Source organism: Setaria viridis, chromosome 9, assembly GCF_005286985.2.
Source record: "Setaria viridis chromosome 9, Setaria_viridis_v4.0, whole genome shotgun sequence".
Classification (NCBI taxonomy): Eukaryota; Viridiplantae; Streptophyta; class Magnoliopsida; order Poales; family Poaceae; genus Setaria; species Setaria viridis.
The window spans coordinates 8,443,645-8,468,118 of NC_048271.2; the positions used below are offsets into that span (position 1 = coordinate 8,443,645).

Genomic DNA, 24,474 nt, shown 5'->3' on the forward strand with positions numbered 1-24,474 from the left:
TGGCCCGGTTGGCTGGGGCGCTGGGCCCATCTGGTAGTATCATCATTTATTTTATGGGTTGTAGCTTGCATTTGGTAGTCGGGCCGAATAGAAATTTCTTTCTTGAATACGCAGGAGAGCTGCACACCATTATATCCATTATATTAAGTAGAAGAATAAATGGTGTTTTTTACAAACTTCGCGGAGCCTGAGCTCACGCCAAACACATTACATCAATTGAGATGCAAGAGGGGCAACCAAACACGCCACAACCTACTACTACTACTACTCCTGCTTAAGACAACCTAAACGACGGGCTCCAGCCACAACCCAGAGGTCAGTGTCGCTTCCGATGCGCTGCATCAACTCTTGAAGCGTGGACGGGGACTGGTTAAACAGCCGCGCATTACGCTCTTTCCAAATGCTCCAAATGGTGAGCATGAAGAGCGTATCCAGCCCCTTCCTTCTCTCTCTCGACTGCTGCCTTCTCAACTTCACCCTCCAGTTCTGCAGCGAGGTATTGACGCTGCTGAAACTGCAGTTGCAGCCCATGCCAGAGACTGCTTCCCACCAGACTGCTTTAGCAAATGCACATTGAACAAGGATATGGTCCGAGGTCTCGTCTTCTTGATCACATATAGCCAACACTTATCATGCGCCTCCAGACCATGTCGTCGACGCCGGTCAGCAGTCCAAATACGCCGTTTTCACATGGCCGAATAGAAATGAGGGCAGGCCCGCCCAACTTGTTTACTTGTGGAACCAGCTTGTTTTTGCACGAAACCAAAACAAGGGACCAATTGCTGCTGCTGCTGCGTACAACCATACTACCGTCTACTGTTACAGAATTAGCTAGTCTGCAATGGACATTTTGGCGTACAGCTATACCGTTACAGAATTAGACCGTCTGCTGTTGTTCTGAAATGAATCCACCCCACGAATTGATGGAATGGACATTTTGGGGTACCTATGGTTCCTTTGTACTGTAATTACAGCAAGCACAATTGCACAAAGTTCATAGGCAACGATCTAAAAACTTCCAATAACTTACCCTACCAAAGATTCAGATATTCTTCGACACCGAATATACAGACAACCCTATCTCCATTCAATTGATGTACTTATGCAACAACAACAAAAAACAAGCATCGCATCGATCGTTTCGTTTCGTTTCTGAGCATCGCCGATCTTCTTCAGCGCGCCATGCCGAGCGAGCCGTCCTTCATGAGGCTGTTGCTCAGCGTCTTGAAGCGCTCCCTCGAGTACTGCCGCGACGCCTTCCTCCAGTCCGTCCCGGCCTTCATCATCGCCACGAACTCGTCGAAGCTGATCCGCCCGTCCTTGTCGGTGTCGACTTCCCGGAGGACGTTGTTGAGCGCGGCCTCGTCGGTGCGGCCGGCCTCGTCGGCGAGCGCGTCGGCCAGCTCGGCGCGCTCGATGTATCCGCTGCTGTCCTTGTCGAAGAAGAGGAACGCCGTGCGGAGGTGGGCGTCGTTGGAGAGCCGCTGCAGGTGGATGGTGATCGCCACGAACTCGCCGTAGTCCAGGTACCCGTTGCCGTTCACGTCGGCCTGCGAAAAATGCACAGTTTCGCGTCGATCAGCCTGAAGCCCCATGAGCGTTACGAGAACAATGATGACGGCGAACACTGGGAAAGAAAGCTTTTTCTTACGGCCTCCATGAGCAGCTCCATCTCCGGCTCGGCGAGTTTGGAGCCGACCTTCCTGAGCCCGGCCTTGAGCTCCTGCAGCGTGACCCTGCCGTCCCCATCCGCGTCCATGAGCGCGAACATGTCCCGGATCACCTCCACCTCCTCCACCGACAGGTGCTCCGCGATCACCCGCATCGCCTTCTTCTTCAGCTTGTTCATCGCCGAGAACTGCTGCAGCCGCGCCCGCACCACGTCCCCCAGCGGCACGTTCGGCGCCTTCCGCGCGTTCTGCAGCCACGGGTGCTCGAGCACCTGCTGCGCGGTGGGGCGCTTCCTGGGGTCCATCTGGAGCATCTGGCGGACGAGGCTCTTGGCGCCGTCGGAGATCCGGGGCCAGGGCTCGCGCTGCAGGTCCAGGCTGCCGCGGAGGATGGCGCGCGCCACGCCCTGCTCCGTCTCCGCCCAGAACGGAGGGACGCCGCACAGGAGGATGTACAGGATCACGCCGGCGCTCCAGATGTCCACCTCCGGGCCGTAGTTCCGACGGAGCACCTCCGGCGCCATGTAGTACGGGCTGCCCACGATCTCCGTGAACCGCTCGCCTGTTCAATTTGCATCCACAAAGTCAAATTTCATAAGCATCATGAACCACGGATCGACCGAACTGTTCAAGCAGATGTAATCACTATGCACGAAATTTTGAAGTTTGAACTCGGCGGCATATCTATTATCTGGTGAAAATAGCAGCCACGAAGCTGCTGTGGAATTTGGGGCAAGACGTCCCAAAGCGTAGACTTTATCGTCAGTTTCTTATTTTCAGATATTTTTGTGAAATGTCAACGTAGCTGGATCAATTTCACTGCTTTGATCGTTAGCTGCAACCGCGGTTTTAACTGAGAGTCTTCCACTGGAAACGTCAGGCGCTGCAGATACCGAGGGGGAGAAAAAAGAGCTTTCCCAGTCGGCAGGACTTGTTCTTTGCTGCCGTGTCTTCCTCAAGCAGTAGTGCTACAGCAAAGAACGAGTATTCACCTGCCAATCACACTTTCTCGCCTACAATCCTTTGGATTTTTTCTTTTCACTAGAAACTTGTGCCAAAGTTAGGTGAACGAAGTGTGGCACCTGATGAAAATTTCCTCGACCTCACGAGCCTGATCACACACTTTTCTCACCGAGATTCACGAATAATAGATGTGCGATGTGGGCATCCGAGAATCAGGCGTACCACTAAGGGTATATTTGGTAGAGCTTACAGAGCTGATTCTCTGCTAAATTTAGCAGGAGCTCTGCCAAATAGTTTTTCAGAGAGAAGTGATTTTCTGCTGATTCTGTAAAGTGGTTCTCCGAAATGAACTAGGAGGCTGAGAGCTGAAAAAAAGTAGCTTCTTATGATTCTGTGAAGTGATTCTCCATACTAATTTTAAGAGTTTACGCTAAAGAATTAAAGAGAATCACTTCTATCATAGAATCAGCTTCCATAGAGAATCAGAATCAGATGGAGCTCTACCAAACAGACCCTAATACTCCCTGAAAATTGACCCATAGGTAGCATCCTTTCTGCATATGCTTTATTTGACATTAAAAAAAATATAGGTTTTGCCGTAGAGAAAACCCTTCGCCAGCCATCTGATGCGAATGGCACCAGTGAAAAGATATATTTCCACAGATACAGATAAAAGTTTTCCCAGAATAGCAAAAGATTCATGCAGCGCCAAATTTGGCAAGCACACAGCCATTTTTTTTTTCAAAAAAAAAACGCTGGCTGCCCCTGAGTATCAAACCCAAGCTCAAAAAATGCTCAAGATTTTCTAGCAGTTCGATCCTGGAGGATCATTTTGTTCAATTTGATAAGGAGTGGCACAGCTAGTATTTGCGTAACACAAGCATGCAAATGCTAGCGAGCTTGCAGGCTGACCTGGTCTGAAGAAGACGGAGAGGCCGAAGTCGATGGCCTTGAGCTGCGCGTCCTCGCTCTTCCCGGCGTACAGGAAGTTCTCGGGCTTGAGGTCCCTGTGCATCACCCCGTGCGCGTGGCACGCCCTGACCACCTCCGCCACGGTCCTCGCCGCCGCCGCCGCGGCGCGCTCCGTGTACCTCCCGCGCGCCACGATCCGGTCGAACAGCTCCCCGCCGTCGCAGAGCTCCATGACCAGATGCACGGCCTCAGCGTCCTCGTAGGCGGCCCGGAGCCGCACCAGCGCCGGGTGGTCGGGCAGCGACGCCATGATGGCGACCTCGCGGCGGACGTCGGCGACGTCCACCGCCGTGCGGAGGCGCCGCTTCGGGATGGACTTGCACGCCAGCCGCTCCCGCGTGGCGCGGTCCGTGGCGAGCCGCGTGACGCCGAACTCGCCGCGCCCCAGCTCCCGGCCCAGGTGGTACTTGTCCGTCACGCGCAGGCGCGGGTGGTGCGGCACCACGCCGTCCAGCACGCGCGCCGCCGTCGCCCCGCCGCCGCCGCGGGACGCCGCGTGCGACTGCCCCGGCGGCGGCGCCCAGTCGTAGGGGTTGGGCTTGCTGGGCTTAGCCTTGGGCCTCGGCTTCGGCTTCGGCTTCGGGCTCGGCTCTTGTTGGCTGTTCCCCTGGCTGCTCGGTGGCGTCGCCGGCCTCTTGTTGGCACCTGCTTGTGGCGGCGCTTTGGTAGACGATGTTGTCTCAGGTTGATCCGGGGAGGTGGAGGTGGTGCCGCAGAAGCACACGTTGCCCATGGCGCCTCCTGGTACAAGCTTCCAGATCCTTCTGGACCTTTCTCTCACCGGCTTGCGCCTTGTACCTGGAGTTGCTGTTGCGCACTCCCCTTGATCATGAAAAAATCAGCACGAGGCTGCTCGCTCTCAAGCTTGTATATGTAAATACCTGCGGAGTGGTGGTTGTGCACTGATGGGAAATGGAAATATCTCTCACACCTCTTCTCTCTTGCAACCTCTCTCTCTGACTCTCTACATATGAAAGGGGAAAGATTTGGCTGCTGTAGTGTCGGTTGAGAGTAAACAGTTGCGGCAAAGGGACCTGAGAGGAGGGAGGAGTTAATGAGGTAGCTCGCGGGAGGGAGAATTGAGAGGAAACGGTCGCGGGAGGGAAGAAGTCCAGGCAGCTATCCAAAGTACGAAACGCAACGCAACGACGACGACAGGGACGAGAAAGGGGGAAGGGGAAGGGGAAGAAGAAGAAGCACACGCAGCAGCTTTCAGCCGTAATATACTGTTAGGGTCCCGTCAATAAAGAAATCGACCGAGATGATGATCGATCGATCGGTGAGAAGGGAAGGGGTCGGCCGGAGGGCTTTGCTTCGCGCTCACGTTCTTTCGATGGAGGGGAGAGGAGGGGAGAGGTGGACGGATCATGGCCGGGCCGCGAAAAGGCGCGAGGGAAATTGGGTTTCATCCCGAAGGCGTGGAGAGCTGAGAGGGACCGCCTCTCTCGGCAGGCCCTTTTCAAGCGGAGCATTGGCCACGGCACGACAGCTTTCCAAGGCTGCTGCGGCCGGGCGGGCGGGCGGGCGGCGGCGGCGTTTCTTCGTTCCCTTTGCTGCCTGGGACACACACGGGCATGATCTCCTGGTCTGGTGATGGGCAAAGGGCATGTGCCTGGGGCTCCGGGCTCGGGCGACACCATCACCGCCGCTCGCGTCGATGCAATGAGTCGGTCCGGTCCGCCTCCGGGGCTGCTGCTGGCTGCCTCACCCTGTCGCTGGCTTGGCCAGGGGTATCGTACGTAGCAGCTGGCGGCTGCCGTGTGGATTCCAGCAGAAAGCGGCTAGAAAACGACCCGGCGACCGGCGTTATGGTCGCGAGAGCGAAGGCCGGGGAAATTGTTCAGCAGTCATGCATGGGGTGATCGTGAGGTGTGCGATAGATCCTTGTGAACTGGTGGACGGTTTTGCCGTAGTCCTTGCCTGTATGACCACGCATGTACTTTGGAAAAACGCCACGAATCTATTGTAGCCTTCACGCACACCACATGCTTCGCAGCCGTGCCTTCCTGTTGCCATCGAACGCAAGAGACTGGACGAACGGCATTGCTGCTACTGCTAAAATTGACGATGCTACTCGAGGAGTATCTAACACGAGGATGTCTAATGTTTGTAAAACCGATCACGCACGCACGGCAAGCTGCTACCACCAAGCAATTCGCTTGTTCGAGGACCACAAGGAAGAGGGGGCATATGGGGTAGCTGTCCTAATAATGTCAACTGCGAAAGCACAGTGCGAGCGAGGTAGCAGCAGCGAGAAAGGCCGGCGCTTTCCTTGACCCTTTCCGCTTTGGGGCGCAAAGGGAAGGCGATCGCGGCTTATATTACGCTTACGCGTCGAAGATTAAGCGGCGGCCGCGGTCAAAGGAAGGGCTCGAGCATGCCGCATTGCCGCGGCATGATAGCGGCATGAAGCCGACGTGCAGCGGGTAATCATGCATGGAGCTCGGCGGCCATGATTCTGCCTGCGCCCTGCGAACGAAAGCGAGCCAGACAAAATTACCGCGTCCTCTTTCTTAAAAATTCTTACCCGGTCCTCTAGCCTTTCGTGCGTCATCCAAGGCCTAGTAAACAGGTTAGAAATCTTGTCCTGTCTCGTATTGTTGCTTGCTGGAGAAGTGTAACATCAGGAAGAGTTGGGGGTGGGTGAGAACTAAGAAACGGTCAGGCGAGAGCTGGGGAATCAGCTTCTGAGAAGACAAGGAACTCGGCATGGTGGATTCAGCTGTCTGATCAGGTCCTACCAAAACAATAGACAGACAGGTAGACAGGCAAGCGAGAGTACTAATTGGCACGACCACGCGCAAACGAGCTAAAAATAATTGGCTTCCCGTCACGGTCATTGAAAACACAGCCGCAGCTCAACCTACGGGGCCGTTACAGCTGAGCTCTGCACCAGCGCGTCACAGAGATAGGATAACTCACCTGCTGCATTGCAGAGAACAAACCGGGGAAGAGTCCAAGCCATCGCCAAGCTTTGGCTGCATCGAATAGGACGGAGCGGACATTTTACATGGCGGCAACAACGCGACACCAGCTATCGTAACCATCCAAGATTCCGTCTTCACCATCCAACGGTTGGGTCAGCGATCCAAAAACGTCTGGGACAACTGGACAAGATGCCCGTCAGGCCGTCAACCAACCCAGCACCTGGAAATACTTTAAACATACCGATAGGAGCATCTCCTCAACCTGATGTAACGACAAAAACTAGAGATGGCATCGACATTACCTCCTGCAGCCATTGGAGTAACAGAACGAAACGAAATAAGGGCATATGAACACATGAAGAGGTAACTTAAGAATATGACCTCAAACTACTTTCCCAGAGTACTTCCGCATTACCGACCCACCAAGAACGATTACCTACCAACCATATGCAGTCATTGGTGTAGCAAAATAACTCACAGATGGGGCCCAACGGTGACTCGTAATACCAGGCTAAGTTAGTTCTATAATAACAAAATGGCTCCCCCTCCCTCACTCAAGCAAAACAGTCAGCGAGCTAGGCGTTAGCACCCAGCTCAACCCTCCCATGGCCACCTCCCTGCCCGCTTCCACCGTGGTTGTTGTAGTAAGAGTTGCCACCCCCAGAGCGACCACCACGGCCTCTGTTGTTGTTGCTGTAGTTCCTTGGCGGGTAGTATCCTTGTTCGTAGTAGTACCCGCCGCCGCCGCCGCCCCCACCCCGGCCATTCTGGTACCCACCACCTCCACCACGGCCATTCTGGTACCCACCACCTCGGCCTCCACGTCCTCCACGACCATTAGGGTAGCCCCTCCTGCCACCACGACCACCACCACGCTGGTTCTGGTAAGACCGCCGCTGGATGAACTGTTGGTCTTTTTGTTCCTGATCCTCCACATCAGCATCAAACCTTTCCTGCTCTGCCTCAGCTGAAGGGGCTTCATCAGTTGGGTTCACCAGCGCATCATCATCCTGAAATTCGCACAGTTAGTGCAAACAAGAAATATCCAAACAGGAGTTTATTTGCCAGATCATCAGTTAATATAGAAGCAGTACCACATGTTGAGCATCAACTGCAGGAGCCTGATGGTCAATGTAGATTTCTGTAGCCTGAGGTTCTTCCTTCTCACCCTGTCAATGAATACAACCATCAGTCAAAATTAAGATAAAAGTGTAAGGTGGGGCTAACCACAGAACAAAAGAGATTTCATAAGGAAAAAAAGGAACAAGTCATTTGTCGAACAAGTAAAAAAGACTAAATTCTTAACACATGGATAGAGAGAAATCAGGCAAAAAGATCTTGTTAAAACAGGACATTCGCTTCCGAAATCCATATTTAATTTCCCCTTTTGTTATGTACCCCCTCCGTCCCAAAAAGAATGCAATTCTAATTTTGTCCTAAGTCAAACTATCTCATGTTTGACCTAGTTTGTAAGGAAGGGTATCAACTTTGAATAGATATATTATGAAAATATGTTTCATAACAAATCTAGTGATACTTATTTGGTATCACTAGTTATAGTACAATTTTTATATAAACTTAGTCAAACTTAAGATTGTTTGACTTTGACCAAACCTAGAATTGCATTCTTTACAGGACGGAGGGAGTATATCTGAACCAAAATAACAATATCCATTGAAAAGGAATATGCTACAAACATCACAACAAATACTTCTTTATTAGCATCACAAAAAGTACATGCACAATCCCAAGGAAGATAAGACAGTCCCTGAATTTTTTTAATATAGTTTAGGTTCAGTTTCTAATATAACATGAAGATTAAGGTACCTGTGCTATTTATAATTACAGAACTTGCCAAAACATAGAATTTAACAACCTTTCATGATGCTGCTCCAAGCAAAATAAAAATTCTAACATTTTGAACCAGCATAATTCATAATTAGCATCATACCAAACATTTAACCACTCCCCTCATGGCAATGAGAGTCTAATTCTAAGGAAAACTAGAAAATAGCAATAATAACCTTTTAGATGCCATACCATAACATACTTATAATTTTCCATGCCACTTAATTATGGGTGGAGTGCAATTGTGGCTAGAGTGCGAGTACTGCAATCGTAACCCCCATTTCTTTGTTAAAGAAATACTCTTACTTCTCGCATTGGGCAGATATTCTTGAAATAGCAACTCTGAAGAGATATTGTCAAAAAAATTGCAAATGATGGGGGTATTTATACTGTAACAAACCACAGGGATAATTTAAAGTCATTCTTTCTAATCAAGCCAATGGATATATTTTACAATGAAGAACGGACAATGTTAACTCTTCACTTCTATTCACATCATTTGATTCATGGCCAGTTAGCAACTAAAGAGCATTTCCATATTCCCAAATACACATATTTCATTAAATAAACATCCAAAGAAATTACTACCTCCAGTCAATTAAAGTTGCCATTTCAGACAAGATTATTGGCTTGCATGTACTAGGTCATATTAGTTGTCTGAAGCATCAGCTTTAACTGACCAGAGGGAGTACCATGCATTTTCTAGCAACAAGGCTTTTACAACGTCAAGTCATCGCACATGACAGGAGACACCTAGGCATATCTAGGGTATATTTGCACCTTGTTATGTTGCCATAGGACACCTTACCGTGTTAAGAACATTGTCCCACCATAAGAAATAAATTACCCTAGCTTAGTTTGAAACCTACTTTAGTTTCTGGTAGGAGGGCATCCATTTATTGAACAGCACAAAACTCAAGCCACCTTTCCTCTCTGACTACATTTATAAGTAAGCTATGGTGACCCTAAAAATGAACAGGCTAACACTGGAACAAACAGCAAGATCAATGAATAAAATCAGAACCGAAAGATATCTGGCAGGGTTGATGCACTGGAACTGTTATGAACGAAACAGATTGATTTCAAATAAAAGAGACCAAGGCAGATAAGTATTTTTTCTGTAGCTCATGCACATATCTTATAGTCAGAAATAATCATAAAGTACACAGGATGGGGTGAACAATAAGAAAAAAATAAAATACACATGCTAAAAATGTTCTATCATGTTCTAAGAAAAAACTACAACTCTTCTTAATGAGCACTAAATTAAGTTGTAACCTAAATTCAAAAGATCAAACAAAATAAGTAAAATTGAAATTCCCAAAGAGCCCTAGAGCTAAAATATAGATTTTTTAGCAAAAATAATCATCTTTTACACCACTAGGCTGTTGTAGCTACTCTAGTGTACCCATATGTATATAACAATACAAACAAGTAACCAGATCAAATTTAAAGGATAAAATTGACAATAACTGATGATATCAGCAAGAAAGCTGAAAAATCCTAAAACCATTTTTACAGAACAGGTCATGATATGTTTCTTTCTGTGACAATAGAGTGTAAAAGTAATAGCTCCCTGTCATTTAACTGGACAATTCAGAACCAATGCGTTAAAAGTGTAGTTATACAGCTTCAGTATCATGATCGACAAAACAAGTAAACTATTCAACAGATCAAATCAGGTAAGATTGCAACAATATAAAAGTTCACAAAGGGACAACCAGATATGTATATATCAATGGGGGGCCAACAGACCGAACTCAAATGCACCAGGTTCTTGAACAATACATATCCATAATATTGTTTTGCCATTACAACTTAACAGGCCACTCTAGAACAGTTAAATGGTATTATCACCTTGTTGAACTACCACAATATTGTAATTTAGAAGAAGATTGTAATCTATATTAACACACTTACACATCTTAGCACAAGATTGTATTTTTATTCGAATGCATTATCACCATGTCAAAACTATTATTTTAATATTAGCTGACAACCTGACACCATGGAAGATATCATTTTAAGTTCCCTAACTAAAAAACAGCGACTATTCCAAGCGCATATCACTTCCCACTAGCCAAATCAACAGACAATCACACACAAAGTGTATAGAACACTCAATAGTTAACATCATACAAAGAACTGACAGTACAGGAAAATGTATAAATGAGGCTAAACAAACCATCCTATAGGTTTCTTTCCTAGAAAAAACACTAAGAAACTAATTTTCCTGTCAATGTGTTACTGTTTCCAAAACACCAATGCAACATAGTGCTTTGAACAAGGTGCCCAGGGGGGTATCCAAGTCTACCGGTAATATTCTGAAAATATTAAAACATGGTAGTGTGAATCACCTACAGTATATCACTAATCTGAAGCATGTCTGCTCAATACCAAAAAGTTCTAATCGGAGCTATCAGCAATAATGGCATTGTACACTGGATAAATCATCAATCCACACCAAGATGATGTTAAAGTGACAGCAATCATTTGGCTACATCAACCAAAAGCTGATTGAAGCAATATAACAGTTATGATTTTACCTTATGTCCTTCAACAGCCAGGCTCTCCTCTGCTTCTTCTGAAGCCTGAGGTGACACAACCATGCTCTCCTGGGCCTGAACGCCTCCTGCTCCATAATTCCCCACTGCAGCAGCCACAGCCTCTGCCGCCCTTATATCTGGCTGTGCTGTGTAGTAGTCCAATGACATGATCTTCTCCAGCTTTTCCCTCACCCCAGCATCTACAGCCAAGGAAATTGAGATTAAACGCATGGCAATAACCTACCATCTCAACCAAATCACAGTGCAAGCGCTACGGAAATACCCACATGTGACGGTGGAGTCAGGGTGGATGGGCTCATCCGCACGGCGGAGCCAGAGGCGGGCGTGATGGGCGCAAGCCTGGAGGGCGTCACGGTGGGAGACTCCAGCCGCAGAAGCTGGGCGCGACGCGGCGAGGGATGCAAGGGCAGAAACCGCGTCCAGATCGGTCTCCGCGAGCAGGTCCGCCGCATCATCCGTGACGTAGTCATAGGTGATGCAGCAGTTGCGCTCGTGCGTGCGCGCGACCATCGTGGCGACGAAGTCGCCCTGCTGCTTGACGTCGAAGAGGGAGCCGAAGTAGACGAGCGGGAGGAAGTCCAGGACGGACGAATCCGAGTCGGAGGAGGAAGCGGCGGCGGCGGCGGCGGCGGCGGCGGGAGCGGGGGCGGGGGCGGGGCGGGAGGAGAGCTCCTCGGCGAGGGCGGAGGCGAGCGGGGCGCGGAGGCGCTCGAGCTCTTCGATCTGGGCGACGACGACGGTCTTGGAGCGGAGCACCTCCTCCTGCTCGGGGTTGAGCTTCTTGCCGGCGGCGAGAGACTCCTCCATCTGCGTGATGCGGTTGTACTTCTTCCGCAGCGCGCGGAGGCGCTTCGAGACCACGCTGAGGACCGGCCCGTCAGTGGCCTCGGCCGCGGCCGCTGCCGCCGCGGCGGTGGGAGCGGAGGAGGAAGAGGCGGCCATGGCGAAAGGCTAGGGTTTTAGGGGGCGATTTGGGGGAAGGAATGGGGGGCTCAGGGGTCGGAGCGGCGAGGGGAAAAGCGAGGAATGGAGGCGTCGGCGCGCCGGATTTATGGGGCAAGGAAGGAGACGAGACGGTAGGGCAAATCGGGTCATCGAGTGGCCGGATGGCCGCACACGAATCTTAAAGCATTGCCTCTCTTTGCTGTGGGCTGAGGCTGGGCTGGCCATGGGCACGGTTTTGGACTGCTGCCGGCTGCCGCCGCTACATGAGCGTGATCCGGGCTGTAAATGACTGCACAGAACTAGCATACTCCGGTATAAAATGAAAACTAAGACCTCCTTTAGAAAAAGGAATGGAAAAACATATGAATAGGAGAAATGTAGACATAGAATAGGAATGCATCTGAAAAAACAAACGAATTAAAATAGGAATGATGTAAGGTCACATGAATGTAAGGTCACATGAATTTTAAAGGATTTTTAAGAGTAGATTTCAATTAATTAATGTGGCGTGCTTTAATTAGGTACAGGTGGCAGGTGCCTGCTTTGATTAGGCGCCAACTGCAGCTTTTATCTCCTGTTTGTCCTCGTTTCTCCGTGCACAGGGAAATTTCAATGGGGTTTAAGTGGATTCTTTTTTTCCCTAAGGAATCAAACGGAAAGGAATTTTTCCTTTTGTTCTCCGGTGACCCATCTTACTATTACTAATTGGAGGCTCCTTTTGATGCTTCCAGGTGAAGCCACCTAGGATTCCTAGGTGGACACTCTAGAAAAAGAGAGAAATCCTAGAAATTCTCACAAAAAAGCAAAACATCCAACCATCAATCGATAGATTCAAATCATCATAGCCACTGGATCTATTATGTTTTCTAAAAAAATTACCCACCTATGCCATTATGAAAATAGCCTAAAGTAACCCCCATAAATCTATATATAAATTACCCACCTCTGTCATTATATAAAATAAACTAAAGTAACCCCCTAGCCTTCATCCAAATTACCTACTTATGCCATTATAAACAATATTTAAAATAACCCCCTAATTTGCAATTGAATTGCCTACCACTATTACTTAGGTTTAAACTTAAAAGTAACCTCTTAAATTTCCGTCTATATTACCCACATATACCATTATTAAAAATAACATGAGGTAACCCTACATTTGAATCAAATAACCTTAATTAAAAATATACAGCAATATATGATTCTAAATTATCCATATCTTTCACTATTGGTATACGATATAACAATTAAGGTCTATACGCATGATGTGTGTCACCATTTATAAGGATATAAAATGATGATAATATAGATTTCTATGCTAAAATTGTATCTCAAACTTAGGGTTCATTAAATAAATTCAAGCGCATACCTACGATGCAAAGTGAAAAGTTAAAGATTATAAATGTGGTTGAAAATATTATAGAGTAATTACTAACTAAAATCGATCACAATTGGATGAAGATATTAAGTATATATCTACATAAATATTGTGTTCGAATATTTAACAAACGAGAGGTAGCTTATGGTAATAATTTTGTAGCAGTGTAGTCTCATTTTTTTTCCATTGGAAACTCCGCAATAGTTCCCACGAGACAAGCTAGAAAAAAGAGACAAATTCTCATAAAAATTAAAAACATCAAACACCAATCCTGTAAACTCTAATAATCATAGCCATTGATCTATTATATTTTCTAAAATGTTACCCACCACTGTCATTATGAAAATATTCAAAAATGAGCTCTAAACCTATATCTAAATTACCGAGCTCAGCTATTATAAAAAATAATCTAAAGTAACCCCATAATCTTCATCCAATTTACTAATACACGTCATTATAAAGCATAACTTAAAATGTCATTCTAAAATTTTATCTACGTTACCCATGCGTGTCGTTATTAAAAATAACCTAAAGTAAACACCTAAATATTAATCTAATTATCTTCATGTGCATCATACAGAAATATCAAAAAGTAAACTAATATATGATTCTAAATTACCTATTTATGTCATTATTAATATAAAAATACTAAGTTAAAGTATATGCACATGATGAGTACCACTATTTAGACTATTTATACATGTATGTGAGGAATCGATGAAAAATATTGATTTGTATGCTAAACATAGTGTATGGAGGATTGGAGGTGTGATACAAAATGGAAAAAGTACGAATATGGATGAAAACGTGCATAGAGTAATTATTAATTAAGAATCAATCACAACTAGATAAAGATAGATACATATATCTATATAAGTATTATGTTGAAGTATTGAAAAATAAGAGAGTAGTAGGTAAACAATTTTGATTATTAACTAGGAGTTTAATTTCTAAATAATTTTCAAATACAATAGCTTCTAAAAACATTAGCCCGTGCGGGAGCACGAGTTGATGGACTAGTTCCTATGAACCAAAGGCTGCTGTAGGAACCAAATCTATAGAAACTAGAATCCTATATTTTAAACTTTGTTTCTTCTCTATTCCGGCCTAACGTAACTCGGATTCTATTTTAAACTTTGTTTCTCCTCCATTCTGACCTAACATAACTCCGTGCAGTGATGGAAGTACGGTGACCTCCGCTCTCTGCGTCTTGATTTCTCCCACTTCAGGAGTCACCCTTTTTGCTTTTCTCAACATTTTATTTTGAAAAAGGGTATGATCAAGTTTACTAGCACCGCAAATAAATCTTCTATGATTTACACATTTATCTTGTCAATCTTACATTGCAAGTAAACTATTGTTAAATTAAGGTAGGGATGGTAAATGTGCCGATGTGGTTGATTAAGGGGTTATTTGCATCAAAACGAAACACAAGGGATGGGTGTCACACTTTACAATACTTGAGGGATGAAAAATACACGTTTTTCTTAAATTTACATACTGCAATTTATATGGCAAAATCCACATCACTACAACATTATTACAAGCTCTATTCTCAAGACTAGACTAATTTTACATAACGGTTAAGCCATTACGATTTACAAGCTCTGCTCTGAAGAGAAATCTCAACTGACGCGCATTGCATTTATCCTCCTCCTCTCGGGCAACAACGGTGCAACTTCCTCTCTCTTCGACAGCTCCGGCACGACGATCTTGGCGAACCATGGGTGTTTGAGTGCAGCGGCCGCTGCCAATAGCGCTTCTCTGGGTTGCACGTTACGTTAGGAGGCCACTGAGGACCTCGAATCCTTCTTTGGTCAGCTTCATCTCAGGAAAGTGCTTGCGCAGGAGGTTATACCGCTGCATATCGAGTTCCGGCATAAACACGGTGGCGAATCGTTGTGGACGAGAACCACGGCCGTGTCATCTCATCTGGCAAGGACCCTCTAATTTAATCTTAAGGATTTGGTTTAATAAGAGTCGAGCTATAATATTATATGATTTTGAAAAAAAATAAATAGAACTGAGTTGGATCGCGAAAGAAGCATGAAGGTTACGATACATTACCACCCGTACATCTGGCACGCCGAGTACGTCGAAGATCGCGCAGAGCTGGCCTTCCTCGTCGAGCCCCTGAAACGGGTTCCACCCTTTGATGAGGTCCGCCATGACGCAACCAAGCGACCAGGTGTCGACGCGCTCGTCGTAGTCAGGCGACAGGCTTCCCAGCAGCATCTCGGGACGCCATGTAACACAGCGTGCCGGCCGGCTCGTACGGCGGCGGCTCGTCCGTGGACATGGCGTGCCCGAAGTCGCAGATGTTGACGGCGCCCGGGCGCCGCGATCGTCGTCGACAAGAATGTTGGAGGGCTTGATGTCCCAGTGGATGATGCGGCGCTCGTGCATCCTCTTGGCGCCTGTGAGCAGATGCCACGTGGCGGCGCGCACCGTGCCTCGGACAGCGGCAGGCTCCCGGCGCGGGCGCGCTGGCGCAGGGCGCAGCGGAGGCTCGCGCGCGCCGCCGCAGTCCATGACCAGGCAAAGCTCCGCGGTGGCCGGGTCACGGGCGAGGCCGCGGGAGCCGACGACGAAGGGGTTCCCGGCGCACGCTTCGAGGAATAGCGCCTCCCGCAGCAGCGCTGAGTTGGACGGTCTCGCTGAGTTGCGCGACCCGGCCGGTGGCGCGCCCTGACGACGGCGCCGAAGGCCTCCTCGCCGAGGCAGCAGGTCTCCGTCTCCTCGTAGTCGTCGGTGGTGCCCATGGCGACATGCATCCTCTTGCGGTTGCGGCTCAGCTGCGTAGCGGGGTGGTGGCGAGGAGGAGCGGCGGCAGCCTCTACGCAGGCGGCGGCCATCGCGAGCGGAGGGAAGGGATGCGGCGTGGTGATCCGGCCTCCGGCCGATGCCTCGCTCCTCCCTCTGTGTTTCGAGCTCTTGCTTGACGAATTTCGTAACGGTGCGCGTGCCAGGAGAGCATGTCGTCCGGGAAGTGCTTACCTGCATGGGTCTGCTTGTTTCCATTGCGTCAGTTCAGAGGTGACCTTGGCTCTCGTGTGTAGTTTTTGCTAGCGTTAACAGACCAATTTACTCATACGATACCTGCACGGCCTATGTACTGTGCAGTTTCAGCACATGACTTTCCAAGTTCCCATTCATCATCAGACAACCATTTCAAAATATGGGTCGCGCACTGGTAACGCCCGGAATCCCGACCGTATTCATTTATTTGCCTGATTCTCCTGGAGCTCAAGAACTGGTACAAAGATACATCACAGACAAAACATGTTTGCAGGTGTTAGCATTTGAAGCAAACAAATTTTGCAGCGACTGCCAGTACAAACGTATTCCAGTGGTAGCAGAGTTTCAGTACTAGCTGTGCTCAGCCTTCCGACATACGACTTTGCCAAAACAAATATCAACTGGGCATAAGAAACCCAGAAGGAATCGCAAAAAACCTAAAAAACCAAAACATCGAAACGATATCTAGAGACAAAAGTGTGGTGATACCCTGTGTAATATGACATCTTGAGATATTTCTTCAGGCTGCAGGTATACTCCATATCAAACCAAAAGAAAAGGAAAAGAAAATGAAGCATATAGCACAAACTATCCGCGGGGGGCGTCGCCAAGGGATGCAGGAACGGTGCTGCTCCAGTAAAAAACTGATTCGCATGTTGAAGCTCGAGAATAGGAGAAAAGAGGAGGATTTTGCTGCTAGGACTTCCCAAACGGACTCTTTGGTGGTTGTCATCCAAAAGCACCAATTAGGTAATTTTTTTCCGTCATGGAAATGCTGTGTCAAGTTGATGTAATAATTACTCTCTGATCCCCAGGAGTAGTGGGTCCTCTGTTACCCCTACCTGGAGGATTTACTCTCTAGTTGCTACTTATATGAATGCTTCGAGGTTGTGTAATTTCGTTGCTTTTCAGTAATGAAATTCGGGTAGAGCTCATAGTGGAAAATATAGCACAAACTATATCATGCCCCCCAAAAGCATTGGAGGATATCTACTCAAACAACAGGGGGGTCGCGAAATAACCATATCTCCTGTACAACTTTGGGGAAACATCAAGGATGTGTATTAAGGGCCACAGACGTATAACTACTAGGCAAGCCGAGAGCTAAGAATGTGGATCCTATCAAGACAAGACTGCAGAAACAGGGAATCTAACTACAACCTTACAAGGAGAGAGGCAACAATAGTCCTCTTCTTAGCCAGCTTTCACTGCCTCGAATATACAGGCCGGCAGGAAGAAGAATACCAAGTGAGATGATAATATCAGAAAGTGCCTGAAGTATATCGTCATGTACGAGGATATTATCAGAAAGCAACACAGCAAGCCCCATGAGATAGTTCCGCTAATGTCGCGCCTGAAGAACATAGAAAGCAGTGGGATGTACAGATTGGTAAAAATGCAGATGTATCTCAGGACAGGCTGACAGGGAGAAGAAATTATTCTGACATGTTCAGAGATCAACCTCCAAATGCAATTGTGAAACATTTACTGGTCTGCTAGCTAATGAGCAGTGAGTTTAACTCTTTAAATGCTGTATGCAGAATCACAGTGCCAGTTAGTGAGGGCATGATTTGAGTAAAGCTCAAACCTATGTGCAAAAGTTACAGAACAGGTTGAACCTAGCGAGGCATTCAGAAGAAAAAGACACTCCACCATAACACCTAGCGAGGCCAGGTTGAACCTATAATGCATGAACAAACAAATATATGCCTTTGTCTCCCCAGGGTAAGGTATAAAATCCAGGTAGAGAGCACCACAGGATCATGTTCTTAACAATAATCATTAGAGCAGACACTTCACATAACATAACTGTCATGTAACACATATCTCCTTCCAGGTGACGTTCACTTCAACTTGATCGTCGTCGACTTCCCTTTCTTGACTCCTAACTCTATGGGTGAAATTTAAACCGGTGAATTTCAAATTCTTTTCCTCCTCTTGTTGGTTGTCATAGATTGTGATTAATGTGAGGTCCACCTCTAAGTGGAGTTCAAGGTGCCGACGACATGGCAAGGCAATCACAGACGTACTCAACGGAAGGATCGACGAGGAGCCAGAGGGAACGGACAAGCTTCTCCCTCGTCCACAGCTGAAGAGGTGGACACTTTTGTTCCCATAGTCAGCGGCGCCCGCCTTGATCTTACCACACACGATGCGGCTTGAATCGAGGTCTTTGAGCTTCAACCTGACCTCAACATTGGCCTCAATGGCCTTGGGAATTAGCAAGTATCACTACAAGAAACTTTGTAATCCATGACGGATTTTCCATGACGAATCCGGAGAATGTCACTAACGGTGCACCATCCATGACGATTTGCGAATTTTCATCACAGATCTGCAAATGACCCATCCAACTCAAATTTGGACCCGATTTCTATGATGAACTTTGGTAACCGTCATAGATTGAAAATGAAAATTGTTATGAATTTAATACCATAACCACAAATTTGACAAAAAAAAACAAATGAGTCGCTCACTTTAAAAAAAATTCTAAGATGTGTTACCTATTTTTCTTAAAAAACATGGGTTTAGTATGGCGCCTTCGCCCAAAAAAAGTTCAAAAGTAAAATAAGGACTTTATACAAAACCTTCAAGTGTCTTACCACTAGCCTACACCTCTAATTGAAATAATTTTTTATATTAATATTTTTATACATATTATCTCGTATTTGCAAATCATTTTTAACCCACTTTCGTGGGCTGAGCCGCAGCCTCACTGTTGTAGTCGTGGGCTGAAACCCCAAAAAAGAGAGAGAGAGAGAGAGAGAGAGAGAGAGAAAGAATAAAACTGGCGCAAGTGGGGGTTCTGCGCCTGGGCCGGTTGGGAGACAACGCGGGGACAACTAGTACAATGTACATAGGCGTGAGTTTCTCCAATTGTTGCTTCTCACCCTATCCGATGCGGAGACGCCATCCAATTGGGGCTAATGGGACGGGCCGATGCTGCGCACCAATTGGGCCGTTCATATAGGCTGCAACGAACGGAACGGTACATGGACCAGATGGGCTGTGTGTCTCGCTCAGCAGGCCTGACATAGCCCAATGACCCATGCAACTCCATCGCAACCAAAATAACAACATAATTTACTGGAGTAACACAAGCATGGTAGCAAGCCGCAGAAAATTGAAAATTCTACTCAATGTCACTCAAATAAACGGTAGCAACCCACGGAATACTGAAACTTTCTCAACCCCCAATTTGCATTCAGTTGATGACATTGATGATGGTTTTAGAAAAAATTGGACCCATACCATCCAAAAAACCAACCTTTATAGATTGAAATAGTACAAGCGTAGCACTACTGTAGTCTGTAGTCACTCAACTAGTGCAGGGACCGATTTGTAATTGTAGGTCCCTAGCTGTTCTTTTCTTTGTTGCTCCCAGACAGCCGCGAACAGAAGCCAGCAATTCCACTCTCCTCCGTCCCCGCGGCGCTCTCCTCCAGTCCTCCTCCACTTTCCCCGCGCGCCGTCGCCATGTCGGAGCACCTCGCGCTCCGGAGCTCCGTAGGAAGCCGCAGCTCCGCGCTGCCCTCTCACAACCCGCGCCTCCCGCCCGCACACGACCCTCTCGCCTCCGTCTGGATCCGCCGCCTCCACCTCACCCCGAACCCCCCGCCGCCGCCGCGGCCCCCGCCTCCGCCCCCGCCGCTGCCCCTGCCACGCCGCGCGACGCCACCTTCTCACCAGGACGCCGTCTCCACCGACGAGTCCCGCACGCCGCCGCCGCCCCCGCCACCTCCCCCGCCGCGCAGAGCCGGGTTCGGCCCCTTCCGCTGGAGCCCGCGGCCTTTGCGGGGCGCGCCGGTCGGCGCGTGGGACGCCGCCGCATCTGGCGCCTCTGTTGGTGGTAGCGGCGTTGGAGGCGGCCCACCGATGCTGTCGCCGTTCTTCCGTCTCCCGGCGCCGCCGCCGGTGACGCAGGTCTCGGATTTCGGAGAGGTCGCGCCTGTGAGGCCGCTGATCGGTCTTGGAAGCCACAGCGGCAGCAGCGGGTTTCCTGGGCTATCACCGCCGATGGTCGGCGGTGGCGACGCCAGTGCCACCTGGCTGCTGGGCAGAGCTGCAGGTATAGAATTGATTTCAACCCCTTGCACCGCTGTCCTGACGCCTACAACTATTTAACTTCAAATTGATGAAGCGAAGTTGCAATTTCTTCTGTTAATCCCTGTACAAATTTCAGCCAGCAATGGGATTTTGACATACTAATCTGAAACAATTGTTGAAAAGTTCGATCCTCTCAGAAAGTCAGCAGTTTTTTTCACTCCTTTTAATCCAGTTGGCGCCTTGGATATCACCGCACAAAATGTTGATTTCCCACTGGATCTTATAACCTTGCGATGATGAAATTTCTGTTTGTGTAGGTGCTGCTTACCCTAGCCATGCTTTGGACATGGTTCCCATAAGAACACTTGATGTAAGATTTTCAACTTCATGTCTCGCATTACTTCGACATGTATTCTTATGGCCAATGTGGATTTATTATTTCTAGGTTGTTAAGGGCTACTCCCATAACAAAGAATAAATGAACCCCACTTTCATTTTTAAACTGAACACATACAAGACTAGGGGTCATCAGTTTAACAAAAATGTGAGAAAGACCTTGGTCAACTTTCACGTAAACGTCCTAAATTTACTGGAAGTACCAGATGATTGTATTATTTAGGGACATATCACAGTTGCATGGCTATTAATGACAAGAACATCAATAGGAAAGCTTCATAGTAAAAAAGAAAGACTTGACCAACCTACGAGTGATGAGGTGGCATTATAAATAAGAATAAGTGGGCACCAAATTTGAGACGAAGAGGAGCTAAGCTCAGTTCCGAAAGGCCTCATATTTTGAAAGATGCAGCTGGTGAAATTTTGGATGGACATGTCATCATAATAACTGTTAGACAGCTTATTGACGTCAAGTCAACTTGTTGCTCAGAGTGCTCTTTTTTGTGTGGCAACATTTAAGACCTTAAAGAAAACTGTGACAATGAACTCATGTTGATCAAGCTAGCCAGAGCATTTAACTGACACAAGCTAGTTATCTCGTGGTGGGCATCAGTAGTTATCTGAGGGATTTCCGCAATTCCAAATACACCAGCATGTACAATTTCTGCTCACATAAGTTTTTATAGTTGCATTTTCTGGATAACAAGTTTCATATTGTGGAATCAGTCACTAGTTTCTAACTAGCAAATTGAGTAGTTAGTAGCTACATAAAGTTCATTTATTAAGAGCACACTAACAAAATACCTGTAGATCTGGAATATTTCATAATCTGTAACCTTGATTAACTAATGCATATGAAGATGCAAGAGCCTCCCATTATGTGTGATGACCTGCATCAAGGTAGGAATGAAATGCCACACAAAAACCTTACAAGATGTGTAATGTTTTTTGTACTAGATGAAAAAATGGTTGTGATGGTTTTGATCTTGTGATCACTGGCATGGTACCAAAAGATTAATCTGATTTTAATTTTAAGTTATATAGCTTGTTATCCCTTGGCCCCTCCCATTTTTTTGGGATATTTAACTATTTGCCATCCTTACGGATGGCACTCCTTCAATTACCATCCTTATGAATGCACCTACATATTTGCCATCCCCGAACAAACGAAGAAACAATATTGCCACTTTTGCTGACATGGCGAGCCACCTCCTCATGCCAGCGTGGATCGACCATGGAAAATGACCACGCTGCCCCTGCTGTCTTCTTCTTCCTCCTCCTCTTTTTCTCCCATTGCCCCTCCCATCGCGCAGCCTCCTCCTCCTTGCTCTTGCCACCTCGCTCAATTACTATGGAGGCGGATGAGGACGCTGACAGCGACAGCCTAGGCGCCCTCCCATGCCCCCCCCCCCAATGTCCTTCTCCCCCCTCACCGTGGGGACGGCGAGGAGCTGCACCGCGAAGTCCCCCTCGGACATCGCACGTCACAGCATCGCCCCGTGCCTCGGCGCTGCCACCAACAGCGACACCACCGTGTGCACGTACTCGTTCAACGTCTCCTGCTCAGGCTCCGGCTCCAACTCGACCTCACGCTCGCGCTGACCCATGGGCGCCCGCGTCTCCTTCTCCAACACCGGCGCGGGGGGCTCCTCGTACCCCAGATCCACCCCCTTTGAAGAGCGTCAAGCACCGGGTGGTGCCGAACGCGGCGGTGCAGCGCGGACGTCGGTAGCGACATTCATCCTGCCCATCGAGGACTGCTTGGTGCCCCCCGCCACGGAGCTCGGTGGTGGCGGCAAGGACGGCAGCCTGGCGCGGTACCGCGCCGTGACGTTCCGCGAGTTCATGCGTGTCTACAAGACCGTCAGCACGCGGAGGGAGAGCATCGAGAAGGCCTTCAAGATCTGATCCTGGTCCGCCCCGGCGGTGCTCCGCACATCTTGATGATTGTTGCTATAATATCGATGGCATGTAAACAGCCAAAAACACGAATAATAATTGATCAATATACTGTACAAAATGGATTAAATCCCTGCTCATTTCATCGTTGTAGTTGTGTCGCCGTACTTTTCCTATTTTTTGCACAAGCTGTAGCTAGTTTATGCTGCACATGCGAGAGAATGCTACACTCGGTTGCCGGCGTCTCTACTCTACGTTTCGCCAGTTGCCACAGAGGAAGGGCAGGAGGCGAGGATGGCAGAGGAGGTGGTGGTGATGGGGAAGACAAAAGAGGGGGTGAGGAGAGGGGCTTATTTAAAGAGGAAGGGGAGTGAGGTGGGTGCGGGCAGCGGGCTTGGTCAGGGACCGGCGGCGCCGTTGCCAGGCCGGAACGGGCGACCAACGGTCGGGCGTGGAGTTGCTCGGAGCTCGGAGCGGAGGAGTTGCAGTGAGGAATAAGAGGATGTCGAGAGGTTGAAGATGATACTTACAGGTGGGTCCTACATGTCAGTGGTAGGAGCTAACATGATATGAGGGTAGGGGCAGCGTGGTCATTTTCCATGACCGCTCCACGCTAGCATGAGGACGTGGCGAGTCACGTCAGCAAAAGTGGCAATTTTGTTGCTTAGTTTGTTCGGGAATGGTAGATATGTAGGTGCATTCGTAAGAATAGCAATTGAAGGAGTGCCATCCGTAAGGATGGCAAATAGTTAAATATTCCCATTTTTTCAGTCAGATCATGTGAATCTCTTGGTAGTGATCAACTGCCAAGACATTCGATCTTCTAGATGTCTATTCTGTAATGTAAGGTAAGTAAAGCATGCTAGTAACATGATTACAGCACATAATTTTCCACATTGTAAAGCCACATAATTGATGGTACATGTCTTAAAGCAAACGGAATGAACCATCTTAGTGTAGTTCTGAACATCTTTGTTCCTAGGCACCGGATAATTAGTGCTAGCTGGCAATGATTGAGAGGCATATTGCCGTTGCATGATCTGGCTACCAACTCCCACTTTCTCAAAGCTTCAAGATTAGTTATGTAGAAATTCAGATAGGTCTATCATAAGAAGATATCTGTTACGCCCAGTATAACTGGCCTGTTTGGATAGTTAGCGGTGTTTTGGTATCCAAACACCCATATTGTACTGCTGGAATGAGTAGCTGATAAAGAAACCTGGCTTTAATGAACTAGCCGTTAAAATGGCATAGTTTCCTTCACAAAATATCAGCCCACCTTTTTTTGCAGGATCTGCATGACAGACAGCATGGTGTGATAGCAGTACCACCAAATCTTGCAAGGCATGATCCTAGCTCTAGCAGCCAACATGATGAACCTTTCTCATATTGGAACATGGGGAGGTGTCGGAGAAACACCACTACCTCATCGATCACACCTATCAGTGTTGCGCCTGCCCATTTTGGCACGAAGAGGAATGCTGATTCGAACAGTTTTCTCCCTCTGAAGCTCAGGAAACTAAGTAGGGCTATTTAGAGCTCAGTGAAATATCTGGACGGCAGCTTTTTTGAAATACATAAGAAGCATCTTAAATATGCTGCTATCTGGAACAGCATGTAGTAATGCTTCACCATGATAGAGCTTGACAAAGCTGGAGATGGACGTATTTGGTGGCAACCGTGTAAATTGTAAATTTGCCCCAAACCGCTGCACTTGGTGGTGTCCTACTGTCCTTTGAGCTGTATGTTTGTTTGTATAATACAGTGTAACATATAGGAAGATACTATGTGCCACGTTTCCTGTATGGCTTCATATCTCAACAAATACATAATTTTTGTTCCAA

The 24,474-nt window shown here is 47.6% G+C and overlaps 4 protein-coding genes across 4 annotated transcripts; 1 reads left to right on the top strand and 3 right to left on the bottom strand.

The window, feature by feature from the left end:
- Positions 1-869: 869 nt before the first annotated feature.
- Positions 870-5,033, bottom strand: LOC117835107 (calcium-dependent protein kinase 9). The gene is made up of 3 exons (XM_034714472.2): positions 3,546-5,033; positions 1,652-2,232; positions 870-1,550 (listed from the first exon to the last, which is right to left on the bottom strand). Exons 1-3 carry the CDS (start codon positions 4,336-4,338, stop codon positions 1,173-1,175), a joined length of 1,752 nt encoding a protein of 583 aa, XP_034570363.1. The 5' UTR covers positions 4,339-5,033; the 3' UTR covers positions 870-1,172.
- Positions 5,034-6,896: 1,863 nt separating this feature from the next.
- Positions 6,897-11,964, bottom strand: LOC117838996 (uncharacterized). Its single transcript, XM_034719217.2, has 4 exons — positions 11,214-11,964; positions 10,927-11,126; positions 7,627-7,701; positions 6,897-7,542 (listed from the first exon to the last, which is right to left on the bottom strand). Exons 1-4 carry the CDS (start codon positions 11,887-11,889, stop codon positions 7,108-7,110), a joined length of 1,386 nt encoding a protein of 461 aa, XP_034575108.1. The 5' UTR covers positions 11,890-11,964; the 3' UTR covers positions 6,897-7,107.
- A 3,082-nt stretch (positions 11,965-15,046) lies between these two features.
- On the bottom strand, positions 15,047-16,125 carry LOC117835208 (putative cyclin-dependent kinase F-2). The gene is made up of 3 exons (XM_034714583.1): positions 15,942-16,125; positions 15,338-15,879; positions 15,047-15,130 (listed from the first exon to the last, which is right to left on the bottom strand). The coding sequence occupies exons 1-3, from the start codon at positions 16,123-16,125 to the stop codon at positions 15,047-15,049; spliced, it is 810 nt and encodes a 269-aa protein (XP_034570474.1).
- A 3,545-nt stretch (positions 16,126-19,670) lies between these two features.
- On the top strand, positions 19,671-24,474 carry LOC117838520 (uncharacterized). The gene is made up of 3 exons (XM_034718573.2): positions 19,671-20,357; positions 20,653-20,705; positions 23,922-24,474. Exons 1-3 carry the CDS (start codon positions 19,766-19,768, stop codon positions 24,165-24,167), a joined length of 891 nt encoding a protein of 296 aa, XP_034574464.1. The 5' UTR covers positions 19,671-19,765; the 3' UTR covers positions 24,168-24,474.

What these genes read in the sequence shown, in the direction of transcription:
- LOC117835107 (XM_034714472.2), bottom strand. Translation starts at nt 4,338, where the DNA reads ATGGGCAACGTGTGCTTCTGCGGCACCACCTCCACCTCCCCGGATCAA. An exon ending in CTCCGTCTTCTTCAGACCAG is followed by an intron (nt 2,233 to 3,545) that starts GTCAGCCTGCAA and finishes CAAATTGAACAG; the next exon opens with GCGAGCGGTTCACGGAGATC. An exon ending in TGGAGCTGCTCATGGAGGCC is followed by an intron (nt 1,551 to 1,651) that starts GTAAGAAAAAGC and finishes CATTTTTCGCAG; the next exon opens with GCCGACGTGAACGGCAACGG.
- LOC117838520 (XM_034718573.2), top strand. Translation starts at nt 19,766, where the DNA reads ATGTCGGAGCACCTCGCGCTCCGGAGCTCCGTAGGAAGCCGCAGCTCC. An exon ending in GCTGCTGGGCAGAGCTGCAG is followed by an intron (nt 20,358 to 20,652) that starts GTATAGAATTGA and finishes CTGTTTGTGTAG; the next exon opens with GTGCTGCTTACCCTAGCCAT. An exon ending in TTCCCATAAGAACACTTGAT is followed by an intron (nt 20,706 to 23,921) that starts GTAAGATTTTCA and finishes CTTTTTTTGCAG; the next exon opens with GATCTGCATGACAGACAGCA.
- LOC117838996 (XM_034719217.2), bottom strand. Translation starts at nt 11,889, where the DNA reads ATGGCCGCCTCTTCCTCCTCCGCTCCCACCGCCGCGGCGGCAGCGGCC. An exon ending in CCCTGACTCCACCGTCACAT is followed by an intron (nt 11,127 to 11,213) that starts GTGGGTATTTCC and finishes CCTTGGCTGTAG; the next exon opens with ATGCTGGGGTGAGGGAAAAG. An exon ending in CAGTTGATGCTCAACATGTG is followed by an intron (nt 7,543 to 7,626) that starts GTACTGCTTCTA and finishes TGCGAATTTCAG; the next exon opens with GATGATGATGCGCTGGTGAA.
- LOC117835208 (XM_034714583.1), bottom strand. Translation starts at nt 16,125, where the DNA reads ATGGCCGCCGCCTGCGTAGAGGCTGCCGCCGCTCCTCCTCGCCACCAC. An exon ending in CAGGGCGCGCCACCGGCCGG is followed by an intron (nt 15,880 to 15,941) that starts GTCGCGCAACTC and finishes TATTCCTCGAAG; the next exon opens with CGTGCGCCGGGAACCCCTTC. An exon ending in GCGTGCCAGATGTACGGGTG is followed by an intron (nt 15,131 to 15,337) that starts GTAATGTATCGT and finishes CTCGATATGCAG; the next exon opens with CGGTATAACCTCCTGCGCAA.